The sequence below is a fragment of the Oratosquilla oratoria genome, chromosome 18 (assembly GCF_046742065.1).
Source record: "Oratosquilla oratoria isolate Oo_2021 chromosome 18, ASM4674206v1, whole genome shotgun sequence".
Taxonomy (NCBI): Eukaryota; Metazoa; Arthropoda; class Malacostraca; order Stomatopoda; family Squillidae; genus Oratosquilla; species Oratosquilla oratoria.
Window position 1 is genome coordinate 21767866 of NC_134794.1, and position 23997 is coordinate 21791862.

At 39.1% G+C, this 23997-nt stretch overlaps 2 protein-coding genes across 5 annotated transcripts in view; one reads left to right on the forward strand and one right to left on the reverse strand.

Moving 5' to 3' along the window:
- Positions 1 to 640: 640 nt before the first annotated feature.
- EloB (transcription elongation factor elongin B) lies at positions 641 to 19710 on the reverse strand. Of its 2 annotated transcripts, none has more exons than XM_076201681.1 (4): positions 19580 to 19710; positions 3643 to 3736; positions 3274 to 3421; positions 641 to 2029 (listed from the first exon to the last, which is right to left on the reverse strand). In XM_076201681.1, the coding sequence occupies exons 1-4, from the start codon at positions 19580 to 19582 to the stop codon at positions 1921 to 1923; spliced, it is 354 nt and encodes a 117-aa protein (XP_076057796.1). In that variant the 5' UTR covers positions 19583 to 19710; the 3' UTR covers positions 641 to 1920. The 2 variants fall into 2 exon arrangements, with proteins under 2 accessions (XP_076057796.1, XP_076057795.1); XM_076201680.1 differs by lacking the exon at positions 19580 to 19710 and adding an exon at positions 19433 to 19468.
- Positions 19711 to 20217: 507 nt separating this feature from the next.
- Positions 20218 to 23997, forward strand: part of LOC143035113 (dual specificity protein phosphatase CDC14C-like) — a 248548-nt gene continuing 244768 nt past the window's right edge. The window contains exon 1 of one of the 3 annotated variants that reach the window (XM_076201682.1): positions 20218 to 20611. In XM_076201682.1, coding sequence (XP_076057797.1) covers positions 20563 to 20611 — 49 coding nt within the window. In that variant the 5' untranslated portion in view covers positions 20218 to 20562. The remainder of the gene's footprint in view (positions 20612 to 23997) is intronic. The other 2 variants (XM_076201683.1, XM_076201684.1) reach the window with 2 other exon arrangements.

Below are 23997 nucleotides of genomic sequence, written 5' to 3' on the forward strand. Positions count from 1 at the left end.
AAACAAAAGGCTTAGTTACAATCAAATAAATACTGGGTAACTTGTGTTTACAACTTATCAGGTGAAACGGTCACAGAAACAGGATATGTTGTTCTTGAAACTAAAATCTATAACCATGTTTAAAAATTTGCAAAGTTCATATGGGTATTAAGCTATAAAGGAGGAAGCAAGTGAAAAATCTTGAAATATCATTTGCACATCTGATACTCTACAGGATGGGGGGTAAAGCAGTATGTATAATAATATTCTCTGGAGGAAAAACTTGAAGATGAAATGGTAGACAAGCTTCATAAAAATGGGGTATGAAAACTTTTTTGAAACACTGCTGACCACTAGTCTGCAGAGGCACCGAGTTCTTTGCAGCTTTCTGTTCATGACCTCAGTACATATCAAATTTTGCTATCCTTCATCATATCATTGCAATCAATACTTTTTTGTACATATCACCATAACCTTCAGTCAAACTCTGCAACCCACAATTTGGAATAGAGTCCACTACACTCTTAGAAGTCAACAAAGGCCATAGCATCTATATACACCCTATCAGCCACAAATAAACAAAATGATGAGCAAGTGTTCGGCTCTAAACAGCTATGTTTGTGGATTGTATCCAGATATTGGGGAAGATTGAAATCTTCCATTAAGGAATTGCGATAGACAACTTTATTTTTCCTTTGTCATTAATGTCTAATCATAACTAAAATCACACTTGGCACCTAACCCATAAATAATAGTTTTCACAGGCTGGGGAGGCAAAAGTAATAATTTACCTCCGTAATCAAAAGGTAGCAAACAAATTCACCTTTAGAAAAATAAGGTTAACATTAATAAACAGTTTCCCAGGTATAATATTAACCATCTTAAAAATGTTATATCATGCTTCAAGATTAGCCCTGAACCGTTTTAAAGCCCCTAACAACCATCCAGGCCACTTTGCACCTATTAAACCATACGAGGTCACTTGTGTGTGAAGAACATCAATGTTACTAGTACTTTTAGTTTGCAAGTGCTTACTATGAACAAAGAAAAAAAAAATCTACAACAAAGAAAGTCTCTGCTGTGGTTGGCCTACTCTGCTACATTTCCGTGGTAAGCTTGAGGCTCAACTAGATGATGCCGCCTTTTTTTTTTTTGTCTGAAGACTAATCTTTGAAGTTGACTTACAAGTAAACATTGGTTTCAAGACTGGTTTAATTCTTGAGGGTGACATAACATGGTTATTATCACATACAAGATAACCCAAATCTTACATCTGACCTTTTTATTATTGACAGACTAGTTCTTGAGGGTGACTTACAATAAGTAGACATGTGAAAGGATGCTACATCTTGAAAACATGCTATTCCCAGCTGGTATACTTATACTTGATGAGATTGAATCAAGCGCACCCAGGAGGATGACTGACTGCCTTCATATGGTGGTTTCAACAAAGTAATACTTATGCCACTTCAACACAAGGAGCTCCAGTTTCTCTCAACAAAGTGCATAAAATTTCAACTAGAGATTGAACTCTTTGTTTTTCATAACCTTGTCCATTAATTCCTGTGCTTTAGTTGCATAACACAAGCTCCACTATTAGCTATAATCTTTAATACAATAACCATGAATGGTGTTATGTAAATAAAACTTCCAGCTGCTTATGGATTGTATTAAATACTAAGTCAGTTGACACTGAAGAAGCAACTCCAGTTCAACTTATTTTGATGCAGGAAATACCTGCTTATCCCTCCCAACACTGTCTCTTAACAGCTCAACATCAAATGCCTGGTAAGATACTTAACCAGACAAATTCTTTCTTCAACACCTGTCAGGTAAGAGCAAGGTGGAGGTATCAATCACATAGGCGGAGAGTCAAAGACAGCCTAAACATATCTGTAGCACAAGGGTCAGAGTAAGTAGTGGTTTGTTTCATGACGACTGTTAATTTTGGTCGTGACTCTGTGGATCTTGAGGTTTCATAACTTCGGGCAATTCTGGAGGCGATGAAAGAGGAGCAATGTCCAGCGTTTCAAATTCACCATTATCCAGCCTGTAGATCAGGTAGAGCAAGAGGACAATTAGAGACCTTGTTAAAACTGATTAACTTAAAGTATGATGGCTAGGGCTACAAAAAATCACACCATAGGAAGAAGCATAAAAACTTTAGGATGTTTTGAAATAAATCATGAGAACTTTTGCAATTTTACATAATACATACATGCATACACCAAAAGATCCCTTCCCCCTTATAAGAGGGTTTGGCCTACTGAAGGCATACGCCCACCCTTCACCCATTTGTTGTCCCTTACATCTCGCCTCACTGTGGAGGAAGGGCCATTCCTAACCCCTGCACGCTGCTTGGTCAGAAGCAATGCAGCAAGACCACCTTCACAGCAGAATCTGACAACAGAAGCTGGCTTACCTCCACCACTTCATTACACAGCAACCACCCACCCCGTATCATCACCTAGAGAAAATACAGAGCAGATGGGAAGAAATGCCTCAACTCTTCCTAATTCCAATTAATTGTCACTGGGAATCTGTAACCCCACAAAAGCTAGCAACACCTTTCAAAAAGTTTCTTCGAGAAGAAACTTTGTATTGTGTTGTATTAGTGTGAACCAGTTTTCATGTCACTGACTGAAAATAGAGAGAAGCAGTAATTGGTTTCAGCAGTGTGAAAAGATGGAGGAAATACAATTTTAGTTGTTGAGACATTGGTCTTGGGTCAAGCCAAGTGACATGCACCTCCTGATGGAGATGAGTTGATGGGTTTAGAAAATGGGCAACATCTCAGAGGACCAACACAAATAGGTATTCATAGGTCCCCCATCTAAACACCCCCTCCCCACAACACCAAATAAGAATCATACTAGCACAACTGCACTCTGGACACTATCCATCATTACAACAGTACCAACAGAGAGGCCTGGCTACAGACTCAAATTGCCCTATATGTCACCTCCACACAGAAGACATGGAACATCTTATACTATTATGCCCCACACTGGATATACACACAAAATATCTTTTCTCAAAGTAATTTATGTCCTGACCAAGGACTGTTGCCAGATTACTGGAGGCCATGGGTATTCTGCAAGAGACCTGGGGCAACAGACTGATTGATAGATTCATCCGAAGAACATGCTTATGGGCTACCACAAAATAAAATAAAAAATATTATTCTTTAGTGCCTAACTACTAAAGGGTTGGAGAGGAGAAAGAGGTAAAACAGCACAAGCAAGATGCTGCATAGAGTAAATGATAAATTTGAAAAGATTACCAGCACCTCACCTAAAGACTAGTCCTACGGTAGCAGGACTCTGTGCACGAGCTGTTTGCGCAGTTAAATTATAATCACTCAGTTGTTTATCGTCTTCGAATATTTCTGTACCCCTTTCATTCATTAGTTGTTGGTTCTCTGGATCAACTTTCATTATACCTGCAATAAAGTTGATGAAGTTTGTATTAGTACAGGGAAGCTTCTAAACACTACACGCTCAATAAATCCAATCCTTCATGATAGCCAAACATTTCAATTAAACCAACTCAAGAAGTCATCTAATTAACCAAGCAGTAAAAGCAACACTATGTCTGGTTTGCTTCAAATTACTGGAACTTTTGGGCAGCCACCAAACAGACCTAAGAATTCTGAGAACTCACCCTGTATTATTTTCTTTAATTCTTTAACTGTAGTTGTTTCTTTTGCATCTGTAAAGATGGTAGTCTTTTTCCTCCTTACCATAAGAAAAACATCCTGCAAATGTAAAACAATACAATCAATTGCATGGCACAACTGTCAACTTAAGATTGAAACATGGTTTATCAAACAAGACAGTACAAGAGATATTATGAATATGTAGGTATGTACTAGCACTGAAATGCAACACCAGAGATTAGACGAGTTGTAGCCAAGTATCACATTTCAAAGCTAGCACCTGCCAGTATGGATGAGCTAATTGCAACAGTTGCAGACTAACAGCAGCCACTGGGATCAATGACTGATTGTATGTGGTGGTCCTGCATAATGGACCCTAGAGAGAACTGTATTCCTCAAGTCCATTTTCAAAACATATCAACATCTCACCTTCACCCAGAAGCGCATCACCAAGAGCTGGAACTTTCTATACCAAGACTTTTTTCCCCAATTTCTTTTGCATAAAGTAAGCTGAAAAACAACTAATCCCATTTCCTACTCATCTTTCTGCTAGCCAGTAATAAAGACCAACACTAAATCATAGTTGTTACCTCAAGTTAAAAAAAAAAAAAAAAATAAAAAAAAAAATAAAAAAAAAAACTGGCAATGATCCTCAGGCCCTCCCATAGTCTCTATGGGAAGAAACTTTGGACTGTTGCCTGGATTGTATTAACATAGGACCATTTCTAGGTTACCTGCTGAAAGTAATACAAAAGATGTTGAGACAACACTGACAACAATCCTAAATTCCTTCCCAGAGGAATCTAAGGGAGGTCTAAGGATGGTTGGATGTTTTAGGAACTAGCAGCTATGGGGGTAGGGGCATGTTTGAACCTGATATCTACTCTGTGATTTTGGTTTGGTCTGGTGGGAACATTGGGAGGCCCAAGCGTTTATATAGGGTTTGGTATTGGTGCGTTTTGTTGGTACTGGGGCACGAGGGAATTCAGTTTGTACTTCTGATTGCAAGGCTACAGGTGCTTGAAGGGGCATGTGTGGTATGTTGGATGCACGATATGAAGTACATGCCAAACAAATTCATGCACAGGTATCTTCACCACCAATCTTCTCTCATTTTCCAAGTCTTTCGGTGATTGGCAATGGATGACAGGAGTAAGTTCATGAATGCTGGAAGCTCCTAGTACTAAACCAGCACACAAACAGTAGTTACATGATTCTGTCACTATCTTTCAGAAGAAACAGGGAAGATGTTTGGCAGCAGTATCTACATCTGAACAGCCCTTATTAGGACCCACTCTGCTCACCCTGAATTGGGAAGGGGCTAGAAAAGGTACATACATACATATACCTTACAAGGGAAGTAGCCAAAAAGGAAAAGGCATAAAAACATTCCCACCCATTCCATCCCTGAATACGCTCCACACCCCTCCTAAACATAGTCTGCTTCACCACCACCCTCTCTGGAAAACTGTATTCAGAGGGTTCACCATCATGCAATCAAAAATAAAAATCAAGAAGCGCAATGCTGAAATTCAGGACCTGGAATGTCAGGACCTTCACAGATAACACCAACTCAGACAGACCCATAAGGACTGCAATCATCACTCAGGAACTTCCAACTTGGAAAGCCAGAAAAGTCTGGTTGAGAGAAGAACTTGGCCAATATATATTTTCTTGGAAAGGTTATGATCTTGACCATTAACGGTTCCATGGTGTGGGTTTTGCATTATGAAACACCATCCTACCCAAACTGATCGAGCAGCCTATTGGAATCAGCATGACTCATGAGGCTCTGAATCCAATTTGTCAAAAGTCAGCACAAAACTATCATCAACACATATGCTCCCACCCTTGACACTGAGGATATGGATAAGGAAGAATTCTACAGCCAGCTCAATAGTGTTCCAAGGGATGACAAGATCATCCCCTGGGAGATTTCAATGCCAGAGTTCAAAGAGATCATGAACTTTGGACAGGAACCATTGGAAAATAGTTGGGAAAGTCAACACCAACAGAACTCTTCTACTTACCAAATGTGCCAAACACAACCTGGTGATAACCAACACCTTTTTCACCAGAAGAATCAATATAAGGTCTCCTAGTAGCACCCAAGATCAAAACAATAGCATCATCAAATACATCATCATGAGATCCTGAGACCAGCAAGATGTGTTACTCATTAGAGCAGTTACTGGAATAGATAAGTGCTGGATAGATCATCGCCTCCACCATGAATATAAAACTGACCAAAAGTGAAGCACCACAGCAAAACAAACGGTCAAGAAATTCAACATCAAAGCATTACAAGACACAAGAACTCATGACACCTTCCAGTAACTCCTTCAAAAAGACTCCAAGTAACCTCGTTCAAGAATCGGAACCACTACTTGCGAAGAAAACACCGGTTGCAAGAAAAAGAAAAACCAGGACTGGTTCAACAATGAAGCTCTCAAAGAACTGATCAATCAAAAACTGAAAGCTTTCATCGTCTCCCAGATTGATCCAAAATGTGCCACTAAATGAGAGCATTACAAGAAATACAAAGCCGAAGTTCAAAGGGCAACTCGCACCCTGAAGAACTAATGGTGGGGAGAAAAATCTCATGAAATTCAGCAACTAGCAGATGCAGATGACATCAAATGCTTCTCCAATGCCACAAAAGAAATATATTGTCCTTCCACCAATGGACAGGCTCTGAAGGGTAAAGACGGAATGACCACCCCGAGAAATAACATTGAAATAGGAGACAGATGGGGAGAACATTATGTTCTCAATAACAAGGCTACCATTGACAAAAGCATATTTGACATGATTCCTAAAGAGGCATCCCATCACTTGAAGAGACCAGAATTGCCATAAATACAATGAAGAAAAGCTCTGATCGAATCCCAGCTAAGATCTACAAACTGGGAGGTGATTTCATCCAACACCAGCTCCACCAACCCCTTGTCAAAATTTGAACCAACAAAGTTATACCATCCAACTTCGGAGATGTCAACATCGTTATCATTTACCACAGGATCTCCTTATTAGCAACTGCTAGGAAGATTCTTGTCTACATCCTGAACAACCACCTCAAAATGCTGTCAGAGAGGATTCTTCCTGAGACACAGGCCAGCTTCAGAACATTGCGAAGCAAACAACATGATCTTCACAGAGCAACAGCTGCAAGAAAAATGTCATGAGCAACACCAACCGCTCTACTTGGCTTTTATTGATCTATCAAAAACCTTCCATTGTGTCTCATGAGAGCTTATTTGGAATATTTTTGCCCAGTATGGATGCAGAGACAAGTTCATCCAGATTCTCCAACTCCTCCACAACAATATGCCCTTTAAAGTGACCTCTTTTTACCATCTTCATTGTGACAGTTTTGCAAATTACACGAGATGACCTCCCACCTAGCATCAAGATATCCTACAGAATAGATGGCAAGCTTTTCAACCTCACTCACCTCAAATGTATGACAGACAATGGTGCAAAGCTTGCTGGAGTTCCAATATGATAACAGCAGTATAGTAGCTCTCAGAGAGGCCCACCTCCAAGAGCTCCTAAATGCTTTCCATCATGCCTACACAAAACTTAGGGACTGAGCATCAACATCAAGAAGATGCAGATGCTATATCAATCACCTCCCAATGCCCATGTTGACAATCCGCCATCAATTCAACTCGAAGGAACTCCACTGGAAAATGTTACCCACTTCTGCTACCTTGGGAGCTATCTGCCAGCACAATTAGACCTCAGTAATGAAATCAAACAATGTCTGAAGTGTGCTGGAACAGCTTTTGGCAAGGTTTGAACAAGAGTTTAAATTGTAAATCAGGACATCCAAAATTAAATAAAGTTCATGGTGTACAGGGCAGTCATTATTCCAACACTTTTATACATTCAAAATCTGGACCCCACACAGTCACCACATGAAAATGCTCGAGAAATTCCACCAACACCGTCTTCGTAAGATCTTCAACATTGTGTACTATTAGAAGCAAAAATGACTAGCATTGAAGCCTGTGTCATCAAAAGCCAACTAAGATGGAGCAACCACGTAGTTAGAATGACTGACAAATGCCTTCCCGAGCAGATCTACTCCCAAGCATACAAAAGGAGGCCAGAAGAGGCATTACAAAAACTACCTGAAAATGAATCTCAAAAAATGTGACATTGACTTCACCAACTGGGAGAAAATGACAAAAACAGACCACTGTGGAAAACCACCATCCATGAAGGAACAACAACTTTAGGGTCAAAAAGATCTGTAGAGCTAGAGGAGAAAAGATGACAGAAGGAACAACAATGGGTACCAATCCCTTCCAGTACTACATGTCTATACTGTGACTGATCTTTTGGAACAAGAATAGGCTTTATCAGTTACCTACAGACCCATAAGTGACTTTGTGCAAAAACTATCATTCTCAATCCTGAGAGACTGCCACCATCATGCTTTTAATTACTTCCTCTGCATGGTATCACTGAGGTAGAATGTGGACTATTTGCACGCTGGTATTAAATATTCTGTGTTATTGTTTGGCTTGGAGTGTTTGCCTCGGTTGCTAAAGCTCTCACCTTGCCAAACAGTTTTTTTATTCTACTTTATTGGTTAGTATTTCTTCTTGGGGCTACATATCATGGGGGTTCACATCTGTCTTCAAATTCATAATTCAATTTTATGTCATTTCTTGTTATTGATTCAGTGCTGACAGATCTCAAGATCAATAATTTTAGGTAGTCCAAGTCAGGGTCACTTCATCTTGGTTCGGGTCAAGTTGGTGGCTAGAAGGGCTGGGTAGGCTTAGGAATGCAATACATTCTCTTTATGTCTTAATGGGATGCATGGGTCTCTTGATTATACCGAAGGTGATGATAATTATCCTTTGTAGAGGGGGTGGGCAACTATTCCAATGTTACCATTATAGACTGTTCTCCGGTATTGGTGAAAGGGTTGGGGGTGCATTGGTATTGCGTGAGCCACTGCTCCCTCCTTGTTGTTGTTATTTGGTTATCATTAACAAGGATGAGATGGATGGATGGGGGTGAAAGATGTTTTGAGCAAAAAGGAAATGTCTGTTCAGCATGGAAGGAAGAGGACAGGGGATCGAGTTCAGTGGAGGACCGTTGTGCATGGCTGATATGAAGCAGCCCAAAGGGGATAAGGAAGGGGGTTGCCATGCAAGTGATGCAGATCTGCTGTGTCTTGCGGCATTACTTCTGACCTGATCTGTGGGCAAGAGACAGGTATGACTACATCTACAAGGAGCAAAGATAAAAAGAAAACATGGGTGGTGGATGGGAGTGGAATGGGTGGGAGCGGGTGCAAGCCTTTGATTTGGCTACCTCCTTTATAAGGGGGAAGAAGCCTTGGTATACAGATAGAATATTATCATCATTACTTATGCTATGTTATGGAAGACCCTGCTGAGGGCAGTTCTGACAGATTAGGGCACCTTCTCTAGGCCCTTTCTCATGTGGGATGAGCAGAACAGATCTTTAATTGTGTATGGTAAAGACAGATTGAACGTTTTTAGAAGAAATACCATGGGATTAGAACCCTGACCCGTGTGTCCATAATCACGAAGTGTCTTGACTTCGTGATTATGGACGCACGGGTCAAGGTTCGAATCCCATGGCAGAGCTTCTAAAAAAGATCTTGAATTGACCTGTTCAGTCATGTAAGCTGTCAAGCTGTGTTAATCCCTAATCCTACCACATAACTTCGTGAGATCACCATATCCTGCCATCTATCATCTCCAGAGGACTTACACTTGTTAGAATAATTAATTTATTGTTAGGAAAGTTGACCCACAGTGACTGAATATACTGTCAGTTTCAGTCACTTTTTCACTCTCAGTATCAGATCCTAGATGGAAGTCAAGCCTGAGGTACCACTTGCGAGGTGGTCAGGCAGCAGTTAGTTTCCCGGGTCACATGAAGAATTGTCACCCCAGAATGCCCATGTGAAGAATTGTCACCCCAAAATGCCCATGTGAAGAATTGTCACCCCAAAATGCCCATGTGAAGAATTGTCACCCCAAAATGCCCATGTGAAGAATTGTCACCCCAAAATGCCCACATGAAGAATTGTCACCCCAGAATGCCCATGTGAAGAATTATCACCCCAGAATGCCCACGTGAAGAATTATCACCCCAGGATGCTCATGTGAAGAATTGTCACCCCAGAATGCCCACGTGAAGAATTGTCACCCCAGAATGCCCACGTGAAGAATTGTCACCCCAGAATGCCCATGTGAAGAATTGTCACCCCAGAATGCCCACATGAAGAATGAGACCTTTCGCAGTCAGGCTCGTAGATTCCTATTAGCGCTAGAATTTTCAATTGTCTCGGATTTCACGAGGCAAAGGGGTGACTTAGCTATTTTGGAAACCGATATCTAAAAAAAATACGACATAAATTGCTGCATAAGTGCATTTAAAATTAAAAACATGACTCAATGTTATAGTTTTTACTTACTGGTGTGTGATAAGGCTTTGTTATTTCAATTATAAGATCAAAATAAAAATAAGTAATTATTTTTATTGAAGTATGAGCAGTAAAAATAAGAGGATGTTGATTTCGGTTTGTGCATTTTATCCGAGTGTTGAAAAATAATGGATATCACTCTCGTCCTGTATATGAACATAATCAGTGAGATAAAAGATAACAACAGTGGTGGCAGATGTACGAGGTACTGAAGTGAGCGACATTTGTGTAAACAATAGCCTCTTAGATCTGCTGGGAGCTATTTTCAAACAAATATTATTAATTTTACGTGTGCCATGGCAGACTGCACGTCAGATTCAAGAAAGACAAACCAAGTAACTAAAAATGTCAAAGGATATGCCAGATTTCCAAGTGCAAAAACAGAATCCAAAAGAAGAAAGATATGGGAGGAGAGGTGTAGGCGTGCAGGGGGTTGAAAGGCAACAGTTAATCATGTTATATGCTCCTTACATTTTTTGGAATGGAACAATGGACCATCACCTGAACATCCAGACCTAGTTTTGTTTTCCTATAATGGGTGGGGAAGAAACCACCTTGCAATGATTAATAGGAAGGAAAATAGTCTCCAGTGCCAAGGTCAAAATGCCATACCAGAAAAATTAAGTCTTCGATGCAAAATTATATTTTCTAAACATTACATGGATTTGCCTATTGCTTGGTGCATTCAAATGAAAGTATATATCAGTATACGTCCATTGAAATCGGTAGAAAATTACAAATTGCTTGGCTTGATACAATTATAGGCTGTTTTACGAATATCATCTGTAATTATAAATAGAGGCTCAAACAATGTTATATGCCGTTTACAATCATGAAATTAATTTACTTAAATTTCTGACACAATAATGATGCACCTCTGTAAGCTTATAAAACTTGCCCAAAAAAGTATTTATTTTCCAGCAAGAATTACAAAATCTGGCGGTGTTTGGTATCACATCGCTCACTGCAAAAGGTCCCATTGTCACCCCAGAATGCCCATGTGAATCCAGTTTCCACTTTCGCCTACTTTCGAAACCCACTTCTGGATCTTCCTTTCCTCTTCTCTGGCAGGAGACAAGACAGAAGAGTGCATGGGCTTGAAATAGGATTTGTGGCATGTAAAGAAAACCTATCCTCCAAATTGGTGATATTTGTCCCACAAAGCAAGTACGTGCATATGTCTAGTGATATTTCTTTTTATAGCAATATCTCTGGCTCTAGTTCATCAGGATCTGCTTATTCTTTATGGGCTACACAAGGTTGTAGGAAAGGGAGCTTTCCATGTTTTGCAAACTAAAAAAAAAAAAAAAGTATCTTTCATTTTTCCTTTCTGTATTTGGGAGGGTTTTTCTTCTATGGGATGGTTATATTAGGTTATGAAATATTGGACAATGTAAGTTTCATGTTAAATATTGGTATTTGCGAGATTCTGGAATTTGATAAAAATCCAGGTATTATTTTAGTTGTGCACACCTACATGATATAACATTACAAAATTAAATATTAATTTTGTAAATTATAATACATGTAATATGCGATTTTCTTGGCAGAAATAAACAAAAATCCTTACAAGCAAATCTACTAATGAAAGAAGCTGCTAGGATACGGTCCAGACGCCATGTCAGTTAGACGATGGCTTTCACGTTGTGGACCGGGCGTTCTCCAACTCCAGGTGATGTTAATAAGTGCTGTTACAAAGACAACAGGGTTTCCTTGGACTTCTTAAGAAAACACGGGATTCTGCCGCCATCTTAACTGCCTGAGGTACAATAATAATCAGGCTGTCAGCATCCGTGACAACCTGGATGTTCTTCAGAATTTGAGGTACCGAATTATCAAATATAGGCTAGGTTAGGTAAGGTAGGTAGGTCAGGTTAAAATAGACGAATTTATCATCCTTTTATTTCTTTGGCCTAAGCAACTCTCAAAACAAACATGGTGCATCATTCAACCATCGCAACTTCATTAATAAATCGGCTTTAGCAACTTTTTTGTTATTGATTTCTGCCTTTGTTTTTGGCTACCTCCCTTGTAAGGGGGAAAAAAAGCCTTTGATATATGTATGTATATCACATAAGTGTGCACTTCTAAAAATTTACCAAAATCTATACTATTCCTTGGTAAAATATTAGTTATGCACACCTACATAATATAGCAAAAGAAAATTAATTATTAATTTTGTAAATTATAATACATCAATGTAATATGTGATTTTCTTGGCGGAAATCAGTAATAAAAAAGTTTGTGGATAGGAGGTAAAGGGAACACAGGCTGAGGGAAATACTTTTATTTCTGACTGGTTTTGCCGAGTGGCTTCTTCAGAGGAATAGTGTTTGAATGTTTAAACTCAAGCTGGTCAATATATATATATATATATATGTATATATATATGACAGAAATAGGGAATATGGCAAAGAGAATTGACATCAAGTGACATGTTCACAATGAATGAGAATCAGACAAGAAACAATGGTCTCAAACTGTCTGGAAATAGATTCAATTTGGAAGTAGGTAGAAACAACTTTGCCAACCGTGTTGGTAATGAATGGAATAAATTTTCTGCACAGGTAGTGCAATGTAGTTCAGTTCGAAGCTTTAAGAATCATTTAGATAAATACCTAAGTAAGATGTAATGATTATAATTTATCTTATATTATTTGTTTTTGTTTTGTTATTTGTCTGTCTGATTTTCATTTATTATTAGTTATATGTCAATTTATTATTATTTACCTGTTTGTTTATTATTTAACTATACCTATGCATTTATTTTATTTGTTATTTACATTATTAGTTTTTATTTATTATTTTATTATTAATATGATTTTTTTTTCCGCATCCGACCTAGATATGGATCAAAAGGTCTCCTGTCGGCATGCTCTGCCTTTGTAATCCTTTGTGTCTGATTGGTCCCCCACTTGATGTCATCTGCCGGTGTGATGAGTTATCACAGCGAGTGGACACAGTATCCAGCTGTTGGTCGTTGTGTGGCCGAATTGTCTGTCTGGATCAGGGGCTCTGTGTATTTTGTCCAAGATGACGAAGCGTGCTGCTGCTTTAGTCCATTTTCTAATGCTATATCACATAGGTCTGACCAGCTTGACTTCAAACACTATTCCTCTGAAGAAGCCACTCAGATGAAACTAGTCAGGAATAAAGGCGTTTCCCTCAGCCCGTGCCCCCCTTACCTCCTATCCACATTCGTCACAATGTTCACACATTTGTCTGACCAATAAAAAAGTTGCTAAAACCAATTTACTAATGAACAAAGTCATGGCGGTTGAATGATATGCCATGTTTGTTTTGATAAATGCTGATGTCAAAGAAATGAAAGTATGATAAACTTGTCTATTGTAACCTAACCTATATTTAGTAATTTGGTACCTCAAATTCTAAAGATCATCTGGGTCATCACGGGTTCTGACGGCCCGATTAATTACTATTGTACGGCAGAACCCTGTGTTCTCTCTTAAAGTCCAAGGAAGCCCTATTATCTGTAACAGTCCTTATTAATGTCACCTGGAGTTGGAGAATACCTGGTCCTCAATTTGAAAGCTATCGTCTAACTGACTGGACCGGACAGACAACAGCATGGCATCCTAGTGGCTTTGTTCATTAGTAAATATGCTTGTAGCATTTTTTTTTTTTTGCCAAGAAAATTGCATACCATGTTGATGTACTTTTAATTTACAAAATTAATGTTTAATTTTCTAATGCTATATCACATAGGCGTGCACAACTAATATAACACCTTATTCCTTTGTATTACAATTTATGTACCGGTAGTCACATGTATCATATCACAGGCCTAGAGAGAAGACGTGTCCTGGATTAGCTCCGGCATTGGTATCTATTTTCCAGTTATTTATGCATGTATACACTCATACGCTGTTGCATAGTCTTGGCAAATTAAGGCTTATATGAAAGCCAGTTGAGAAGTTGACAAGAGTAACGAAAAAAAGGGAGGAAGTAGATTAAAATATCGACGTAAGCTTACCAGAAATTAGTGCTACGATGAGCGACATGACGTCATATCTGCTTCTGATCGTGACTACTGACAGCAAGTAGGAACTAATCAGGTTACAACCTAAATTTTACAAGACTCGAGGATTTGTATATCCAAGACACAAAATATCATTCAAGACCCAGAAGACGGAGGTTAATACATAATTAAACGTAAAGCTCGTCAAACTTAGGTGAGTAACATTAGTCAGTGATATACTTTGTAGACATTCACCATAGGTGGTTATTGGGCAGGCTATTGTCTCATAGGGCAACAATAATTCATTATTGCAATAGTGGGTGACTACACTTAAAGGAAGTAAGGCTTTTTGTAGTGAAAATGGCTTCAAATAGGAGCTACGATACAAGGCGATCGTCATCACTCACCTGGAAGCCATCACCACAATGGGGTGGAAGAACACGCCCGTATGGACAACAACAACAAGTGGGGAGTAGGAAACCATCACTGGGTGGTAATGAAAGGGGGGACCCGGCACCGAAACCCATAGGTGATCAAGATGAGCAACAAACGTGCCCTGGAGGACCGGACAAGGCTTGTGGTAAGGGTTTTCAACACGGTGATTCCATCCAATGTGATTGTTGTTCCAAGTGGTTTCATGCTGAGTGCCAGAACATGAGTCCAGGGGAACTAGCCTTCTTTGGTAAACCAGGAAGGATCTACATTTGTATAAATTGTTCTACTGATGTTGGTGACCTTTTCAAGGCTAAAGATTTTTTGAAAGATCTAGGAAGTAAAGTTCAGTTCCTTGAAAGTGAAATTAAGGAAACCAAGGATAGAGTGGCTAACCTAGAGACAAAGACAGATTACAAGGAGAGTGACGAGTTTAAGGAAGCAGTGTGGGATGAACTGGATAAATTTAGAGTCGAGGAAGAGGAAAAGACTCGTAGAAAACCTAACTTAATAATCAGGGGCCTTGAGGAATCTGATGAAACGGATGGTGAAAGGAGATATGTTGATGATGAACAGAAAGTAAAGGATATGGCAAAGTCCATTGGTGTGAATGAACCTGTACAAATCAAGACTATGGTAAGACTAGGGAAACCCCAAGCCTCTGGGTCAAATAGCAGAGGTTCAGGCACATTATCTCAGAGTCCCAGGCTCCTCAAAGTTGTCCTGGACAACGAGGATACTAAATGGACTATGTTGAAGGCCAGCAGGAACTTAAAGGAGCACGGGAACCTAAAACACATTACCATCATGCCAGACAGAACCCTGAACGAGAGAAAGAAACATGCAGACCTTGTGAAAGTAAGAGATGAAAAAAACGACCAGGAACAGGAGCCAGGAAAAAAATGGATAATAAAAAGAGGGAGAGTGATGAGAATCGACGAGAACCAGCCTCCAAGGAGATACTAACCACCCTAAGATGTGTATATACAAACGTTGATGGTGTAAATAGTTGTGTGAAAAGTGACTCATTAGCTTTATTTATAGATCTAGTTAAACCTCATGTAATTTTTTTAACAGAAACCAAGCTGCAACCATCGGACATATCATCCACTTACTTGAACACAAGTAAGTATAACATATTCAGAAGGGACCGGGATGCAAACGGGGGAGGTGTGGTCATTATGATTCATAAGGCACTCTCATCAGTAGTAGTGGAAGAGAACATATGGGGAAATATTGAGGCAGTTGTTAGCACAGTTCACATCAGGAAAAAGAAACTCCTTCTTGGATGTTTATACAGACCTCCAGGATCCTCAGCAGAGTATAATGCCAGAGTAAGGGAAGCTATTAGAGTGATGAGCAACACAGATGCACACCACACTACTGTGTGGGGACTTTAATTTCAAGGAAATTGATTGGATTAACCACACTATAAATGGGGGACCCGAAAGTGAGCAAATAAAATTTTATGACGCCTGTCAAGATGCATTCTTACACCAGCACATTACTCAGTTTACGCGAGTAAGAGGAAACGACACACCATCCCTCCTTGAACTTGCCTTTTCCAAGAGTGAACTTGAACTAGAGGAGATACATTATAAGGCCCCTATAGGGGCAAGTGATCATGCTGTGATATTGTTTAATTCTAGGTTAGAAAGTGATATTAATGTAGAAGGGACAACCAAATGGAATTACTTACGAGGTAACTATGAAGGAATGAATCAGTACCTGACTAACATTAACTGGAACGAGTTGCTAATGGACAAACCTGTGGAAGTTATGTGGAATACATTTCTCCAAATTTACAAAGAAGCTACTGAAATGTACATACCCAAGTTCCATGTGCAACCATTTTCGAGGAAACCGAAGTGGATGACAGTGTCTTTAAAGAGGAAAACTGAGGCTAAGGAGAAAGCATGGGAAAGATACATAAAGAGGAAGACAACGCACAGATACCAACACTATTGCAGAACAAGAAACATTTGCACCACGGCAGTTAGGGAGGCTAAATTCTTATTTGAACAAGACCTTGCTCGGGAAACTAAAACAAACCCTAAAGCTTTTTATGCCTATGCTAGGAGCAAAACTACCATAAAGGAGGAGGTAACATAACTAGAAAAGGATGATGCCTCACTCACCGCCACGAACCAAGAAGCTGGAGAACTCTTGAACCGTGAATTCCAGAAGGCTTTTCAACGTGAAGAAGGGAATGTACCCGAGATCACTGCTATTTTTAATGGTACAGAGCTTAGGCTATCCACATTCTCAGTCAATGATGTCAAAGAAGAAATGAGTAAGCTGAAAAGCCCATCAGCACCAGGCCCTGATGGAGTCCACCCAACTGTCTTAAAGGAATGTTGCGCTAGCCTTGCTTTTCCCCTGTGGTGTATCTTCAGAGAATCTCTCAGGACTGGAAGTGTTCCTACAGACTGGCATTTAGCAAATATTACTCCAATCTTCAAAAATGGAAGAAAAACTGACCCCCTAAATTACAGACCTGTGAGCCTTACCTCTGTACCCTGCAAAGTCTTAGAAAAGCTAATTCGGAAAGACCTAGTGGAACACCTTGAATCCAACAACATCCTCAGTCAACACCAACATGGTTTTAGGGGGAGAAGATCATGCCTTACCCAATTATTAGAATACCTAGAGGAGCTTGAGACTACCATCGATGAACGGGGAAGCGTGGACGTTGTATATTTAGATTGTAGGAAAGCCTTTGATACTGTTCCACACAAAAGACTTATTGCCAAACTACAAGCTCTAGGAATCAGAGGACAATTATGTAACTGGATTAGGGGCTTCTTACAAGATCGAAGACAGAGGGTGGTGGTCAAGGGAGAACTCAGCAGCTGGAGGCAAGTCTGGAGTGGAGTTCCGCAGGGAAGTGTCCTGGGACCTGTTCTTTTCCTAGTTTATGTGAATGACATCCTGGATAATTTGAGATCTAATGGGAAGCTTTTTGCAGACGATGCAAAGATATATAGGAAAATCAGGACATCAGATGATGCAATAATTCTGCAAGGTGACTTAGAAAAACTGGAGGAGTGGAGTCTCAAGTGGCTTTTAAGTTTTAATGAAAAGAAGTGCGGTGTGATGCATGTAGGAAGGGAAAATCCAGGCCACAGTTACACCTTGGCAGGAGTGCAGTTGAACACCACAACCTCTGAGAAAGACCTGGGAGTAACCATCACAAGCGACCTAAAACCAGGCACTCATGTATCTAAAGTTGCTGCTAAGGCCAACCAGATGCTGGGGGAGAATAAGAAGCACATTTACCTATATGAAAATTGAAATGTTTAAATTCTTATACCTGGGTCTGGTACGACCACTGATGGAATATGCAGTTCAGGCCTGGTCTCCACAGGGCCGAGGGGACATTGAGAGGCTTGAAAAAATACAACGTCGAGCAACCAAACTTGTCCCCGAACTGAGTGACCTAAGCTATGAAGTGAGACTAGAGAGGCTGGGTCTTACTACACTGGAGGAGAGAAGAAGCAGGGGCGACATGACTGAAGTGTACAAAATACTTAACCATTATGAAAACATAGACGCAGACCAGTTTTTCAAGGTGGCAGCAACTACAACTAATACTCAGGTTCAAACAAGAGGACATCACATGAAGCTTATAAAACCACAGCACCGAACAACGAAAAGGAACAACTTTTTCAACGCCAGAGTGATAAATCAGTGGAATAGCCTTCCTGAAAGTGTAGTTGCCAGTTCAAGTGTAAATGCATTCAAAAATAACTATGACAACTACATGAAAGTTTTTATGAGAAGAGGCAACCTATGAGCCATAGCTCCCTAGCCTCTTAACTATTACTACGAACCAATGATACATTATTATTTATACAGCCACAGAAAATTGACGAACTGCAATGTCCCAATTGACTGTTCTAACCAATATTCCTCATATTAGTGATAAACTCAATCAATTCTAAAGTTAAAACTTTCTCTTTCAGGTTCATAAACCAAGATGGACCAGAAGTTTGGTGTTTGAAAAGCAAGAAATTCTCCAGAGTAGCCTGTATATTACTGTTATTCCTATAAGCAGGTCCCACCATGTATCTTTCTCCTGAGACATTGTGTGCAATGAATGACATACAATTTGTGTTCTAAAGTATAACAAAAAGATGATATACTTACCAAGTAAGTAAACCAAGTACTACAGAAAAAATTCAAAGGCCACCACAATTTTAGACAAATTTCATTATGCTCATTGCACATAATTGCCTTCATTTTCCTTTACTTAAATGTCAATATTAATACAAAATATAATTTATCTTTAGATATCACAAACTATTCTGTCAAATACTACCTTTAATACCTGGCACCTACAACAACCTAATGTCAAATGTCATATGGTATTGTTTGTTGGTGCTAAGTTGAATATACCTTTATTATAAAGTTACAAGTTTTGGACATTATCAGTAGTTCCCTTGCCAAAATCTAATGAAGAGGTATAGAAGATAATAAGAACATAATCATAATGATCCTTTCATTACCTGACCTACACACTAATAAGACATTAATGTAGGCTAAAATTGGAACAAGGTCTACATAATAATAATCTACCCATTAATCTTGTTCAATGATCGCTCTACATTTAAATTATTAGCATTCAAGTACATATGTCCGAGTGACATGGTCTATATATTCTTGCTAAGTCATAAAAACTGACCCAATATTACCTTATCACACCTGCGGTCACCGAATTCTGTCCCCATTTATATTAACCTCCTTAAATTACTATCACCCTGTACTACCAAATAAAGAATTATTCAAATGCCATGTGTTATAACTCTTTGTGATCTTATGTTGTAACTTCAAAATTAAAGGTAAAATACTGTTAACTTGTCATACAAAACAAAACAAATTTGCACATTGGCCTAGTCATCCTCACCTTTTCTAACTTATTTTTCATTTCGTGAACTCACCTTCCACCTTGGTTTGTGATATTCAAAACTTATATATTTTTTGGCAGCTAAAACCCCGTCATTTAAGAAATCATTTAGTATAAATACTAACGGAATATATCAGCTAGCCTTACCATTGTGACCGATGTTGATAATTTTCCAAACAGAACAACAACAGTGAGGCGAGCTGCAATCTTGGTTCCTTTCAATTTAGCAGTAGCTTTGGCTCTTGAAAACAAACGATTGTAAAATGAAGGCGATAAAATATTTTTAATTCTGCAATTTCATTTTAACAAAAAAAAAAGATAAATGTTGTTCAAATAAGTATGTCACTAAATTTGAAGGTATACCGTTGGGGGATTTTAATGTAATTTACACATTACTTTGATTTTATGATATATTTCAAAATATTTTTCAAGACAGAACTATTAACCTAGTTATTTACTATATAATTCAATAATCCTCAAAGAAAAAGGGAAATATGACACTTTCTCACAAGCGCAAGTACGGCGCGGTAAAGTATCAGCATTACTCTGATCGTTGGATTGAGTTAGAGGTAGACAATCTTCATAATACTAAAAAAACAAAGAGTACCACCAAATAAAGACTAAAATGAATTAAACCATACTATTAAAAAATATCCTCAAATTTTACAATTTTCTATATTTTTACAAAATTGAGAGAATAGGGGTGTTTGTAAGTCAAACTAATGTAAATCTTGAACTATCTTGCACCTCCTTTGTGGCATCACGGTCTCTGATTGGTCAGCGCATTTTAAATACATTTAAACAAACATGGCTACTCAGTGACAACACAGTACTACTGTGTGGTAGTGAAAATTTGGTGTGCTAGGTGGAACTCGTAATTATATCTGCATGTCAGATAGTTGTAATTGCTGATAAAGTTTCAGCATAAATCGTAGAGTGTGTGTGGTGTAGAATTACGTGGTACATATAATCATTTAAGGTGGAAAAGTTCCATATGTCAAGATTGTACTCGATCCTCTAATACGAAGGTAACGGGGGCGCAAATCAGAGATTGTTAAGTGTCTGTTTTAAAGTGTGGTGTAACGCGACAGGGATTGCATTACGAACAAGTGTACAATTCGAGCTGCAACATGGAAGATTCGAGTGAGGTGCTGGTTTGTGCGTCGGAGTACATAAAAGGTAAACTGAATTTAGTGTTATATTAAAGTTTAACATCTACCTCCTTATTTATTCTGAGCAGGATTTTTTTTAAATTTTATTCTTAAAGTTAGGAAGGTTTTATTCTGCTGCTTATAGTTCGATTGAAGTTTAGTATGCAGAATAGGATATCCTGTCATTGAGATAATAAAACTGATGATGAGGTTTCTTATTGACATAGTTGGAGTAATTTTCCAGTTTGTCATTGTTTATATTTTTTCTGTTGTGGTTTTGCTGACTAGGTGTCAGTTCACATACAAATCCTGTTGATCAATAGTACTGACGTATTGTTGAAGACGTGCAGTTCCAATAGGCAATATGACCTGCTGCATGTAACATACAGACACTGACAGCCCCCGACATATGATGGGTTGATTTGGTACATGTACTTAAAGTGTCAATTTCTAGAGTGCTGCTCCACTGCAGACACAGTGCTGTACAGGGTCCACATGTAACTAAAAGAATAGTAGTTCTCAGTATGTAAGGAGCTGGCAAATTTATTACCTTGACTACCGTGAAGTTCATTTCTTTAGTTATTATTGACATAGCTGAGATGGATCTCCACTGAGGCCAGCCAGCTGTCTTCCTTCCATGATCCAGTGGATGTAGGGTCAGTTTGGTCTATCTACTTGACCAGGTCGGCCCACCACCTTGGCCTGCTATGACTAACTCATAACTTTTTTTGTCTTCCTTTTTTTATTTTTTTTATTCTCTTTTTCTTCTAGAAGTGCACGGTTAGGTTAAAGTCGACGAATCTTATCATTTCTTCGACCTCTGCATCGATGAAAACAAAGATGCCATCTTAAGCAACCAATGAATGGGCTGAGCTGGCCAGCAAGCATCCACTGTAGTAGACTGTTGGAGTTGGAGCACTCACCTGGCATGGGTGTTTGGTCAGGAATCTTGGCTAATCTTATCATCTATCCAGGTGGTGTTTGAAGGTTTTGGGTGATAAATCACTTGGGTTCCTAAGTTTTGCCAGGGTGCACTTGAAGTCATGTTCCCTTGTAGGTGAAATTGTGGTGTATCAAGCAAGGTCCTATTTTTTTTAGCCTTCCTCTTCTTGGATGGGTCTTTTCTCTGATGTTGACATTAGGGACTTTGTTTTCTAAAATCTTCCAGGTATAGATAATGTCAGAGACTCACAGCCCTGAGGAATCTGGCCACAACCACTAGATTTACAGGTCATATCACTTGGTGTAAAGATGTTGAGGAATTATGTGGAGTGTGTGAGTGTAGGGTAGTATAAAGTAATGTGACTTATGTTTTTTATGTAGTGATTGCATTTGGAGCTGCTTGCTATCAAGGCATCACCAGTAGGAAGATATGCCAGAGGGGCATGTAGTTTCACACATGCTGACACATAGAATTGAAATTCACAAAATATGCTGGTAATAGGCTTTGAGTGTTACAAAACATTTGCTGGTTTGATACAAGGTCATTTCAGTAATGCCCTATGGTTTATAAAAGGCACTTGGTACCAAAAACATCAAGATGTCTTTTGAAATCCACACTAAATATGCTGTAAAATACATGGATTATAAGCAACTTAGTCATAAGTTGTCCTACATAAGTATTAACAATGACATAACACTGATCTGGTGAACCCATAATGCCGTGTATTTATATAGATGTATATACTTAATTGTAATATACAGGAGAGTTGTATGAATGAGATCCCTTCTTTTCTTCAGCTACCTAACTTTGAAATTGCTTATGGATATACCTTGTTATATTAGCTTCCAAGATATTCCAGGTATTTATACATCTAAATGGAAAGTAACTATATTTCTTGACATGCTTTAGACAATACCTGCAGCTGTTGTGGATGTCAGGCTTATTACCACCCTTCAATTGACAGCCTCTCTGATTTCACACAAAGGGCTTAGTTTCACCTGTTGGTGGAATGACACCCATCACCTGAACACCAGGCAAAGGAAGCTAGGTGCCCAGAGGGTTAGCCAATTGCAAAGGCTCTCCCTAGTGAGGTCTACACTCATGTGACACTAGCTGTTCAGACAGTGCCTGTCTGGGTCCTGGATTTGGAATGAAATTTCTTCAAGGCTTATTAGGCAGGACTGAATTAATTTGTATAGAGATGGCCCTCAGTATCCTTGGGAGTTGCCCAGACATACCTATCCTTATCCCACTTCAAGAAAGCGCTAGTCTGCTGTTTCAGAGTCCGCATTGGTCCAAGTTCCTAGCCAGTCTGGCAAAATGACAGTTTGTCCTTATATTCTTTATTGCCTCAATCATCACACGACTCCTCAGCCTTGGACAATCTTTAGGGTCTTGGGGTGCCAAGTACTTTAAATAAATTGGAGACTGATACTGTGTACTTCTGAATATAATTGGAGAATCCCCCTCCCCTGCGCGCACACACTGATTTTTTTTTTTTTTTTTTTTTTTTTTTTTTTTTTTTTTTTTTTTTTTTTTTTTTTTTTTTTTTTCCTCCCCCCCAGTTTACAGTTTGGGACCATTAATGTTGAAGATAGGTTGCTATCACCACCATTAATGCTCCCAAACTGTAAATTTAGTCATGAAATAATGTTATGGTGACCTGAGTGACAGTGTGCCCTTGCATTAATGTTGGTGATGGTAACCTAACCTAATTTAACTATTAGTGCTCCCAAACCGTAAATTGAGTAATGAAAAAATTAGACCATGACCTGAGTGAGGGAGCAGTGACAGCAGAGCACTTTGGACCTTTATTGATAAGTGGGGGGGGAGGTGTCTACAATTGATCCCATCCCAACGTCTCTCGAGGTAAAATCCTGGCATATTACATATGGTTTTCCAGGACTTACACAGCCTAAGTGTTCTATGAGTTGATGATCAGTCCCAAAGAACTCGGCACTCTGGGGTCCTAATGAGTACTGACAAGGATGTTACAAATCTTCTTTGCCACACCTTTTGTGCCAGGCCAGTTCTTTGTTGGTACTGTCTTGGTACTGTGGAAAACCTTCAAAGTGTCTTCCTATCATCCTAAGCAGACTGTGTATATGCTGAAATTCTTGCTTATCCTTATGATGATAATGTTTTTATTGGGTGGGAAAGTCATGCATGGCATACATGTAAATGCCAGGATCATGGGATTTCTGTTAAGGGTCTACTTGTCCAATAAAACATTTTCATAATAAAGACAAGCAAGAAATTCAGTGTATTCATAAGTCACATGCAATCTTTTACAGCACATTGTCAGGCAAAAAGTACTAGCTTAAAATCAGCATGGCTTTTGGCCTAAACAATTGTGCAATGTGCAATTACTAGAGGCAGCACATGACATATTCCAGGTACTCAACAACCCCAAAACTAGACAAGTAGACACCATAGTTTCAGACTTTGCCAAAGCCTTCAACAAAATCCCT

Bases quoted from the DNA above. Each gene is read 5' to 3' on its own strand.
- EloB (XM_076201680.1), bottom strand. From the start codon at position 19,453: ATGAAAAATAAGTTAGAAAAG. The intron at 3,737-19,432 runs GTGAGGATGACT...TTACATTTGCAG, and splicing joins TGAAAAATAAGTTAGAAAAG to GATGTTTTTCTTATGGTAAG. The intron at 3,422-3,642 runs GTGAGTTCTCAG...ACTTTATTGCAG, and splicing joins ATTAAAGAAAATAATACAGG to GTATAATGAAAGTTGATCCA.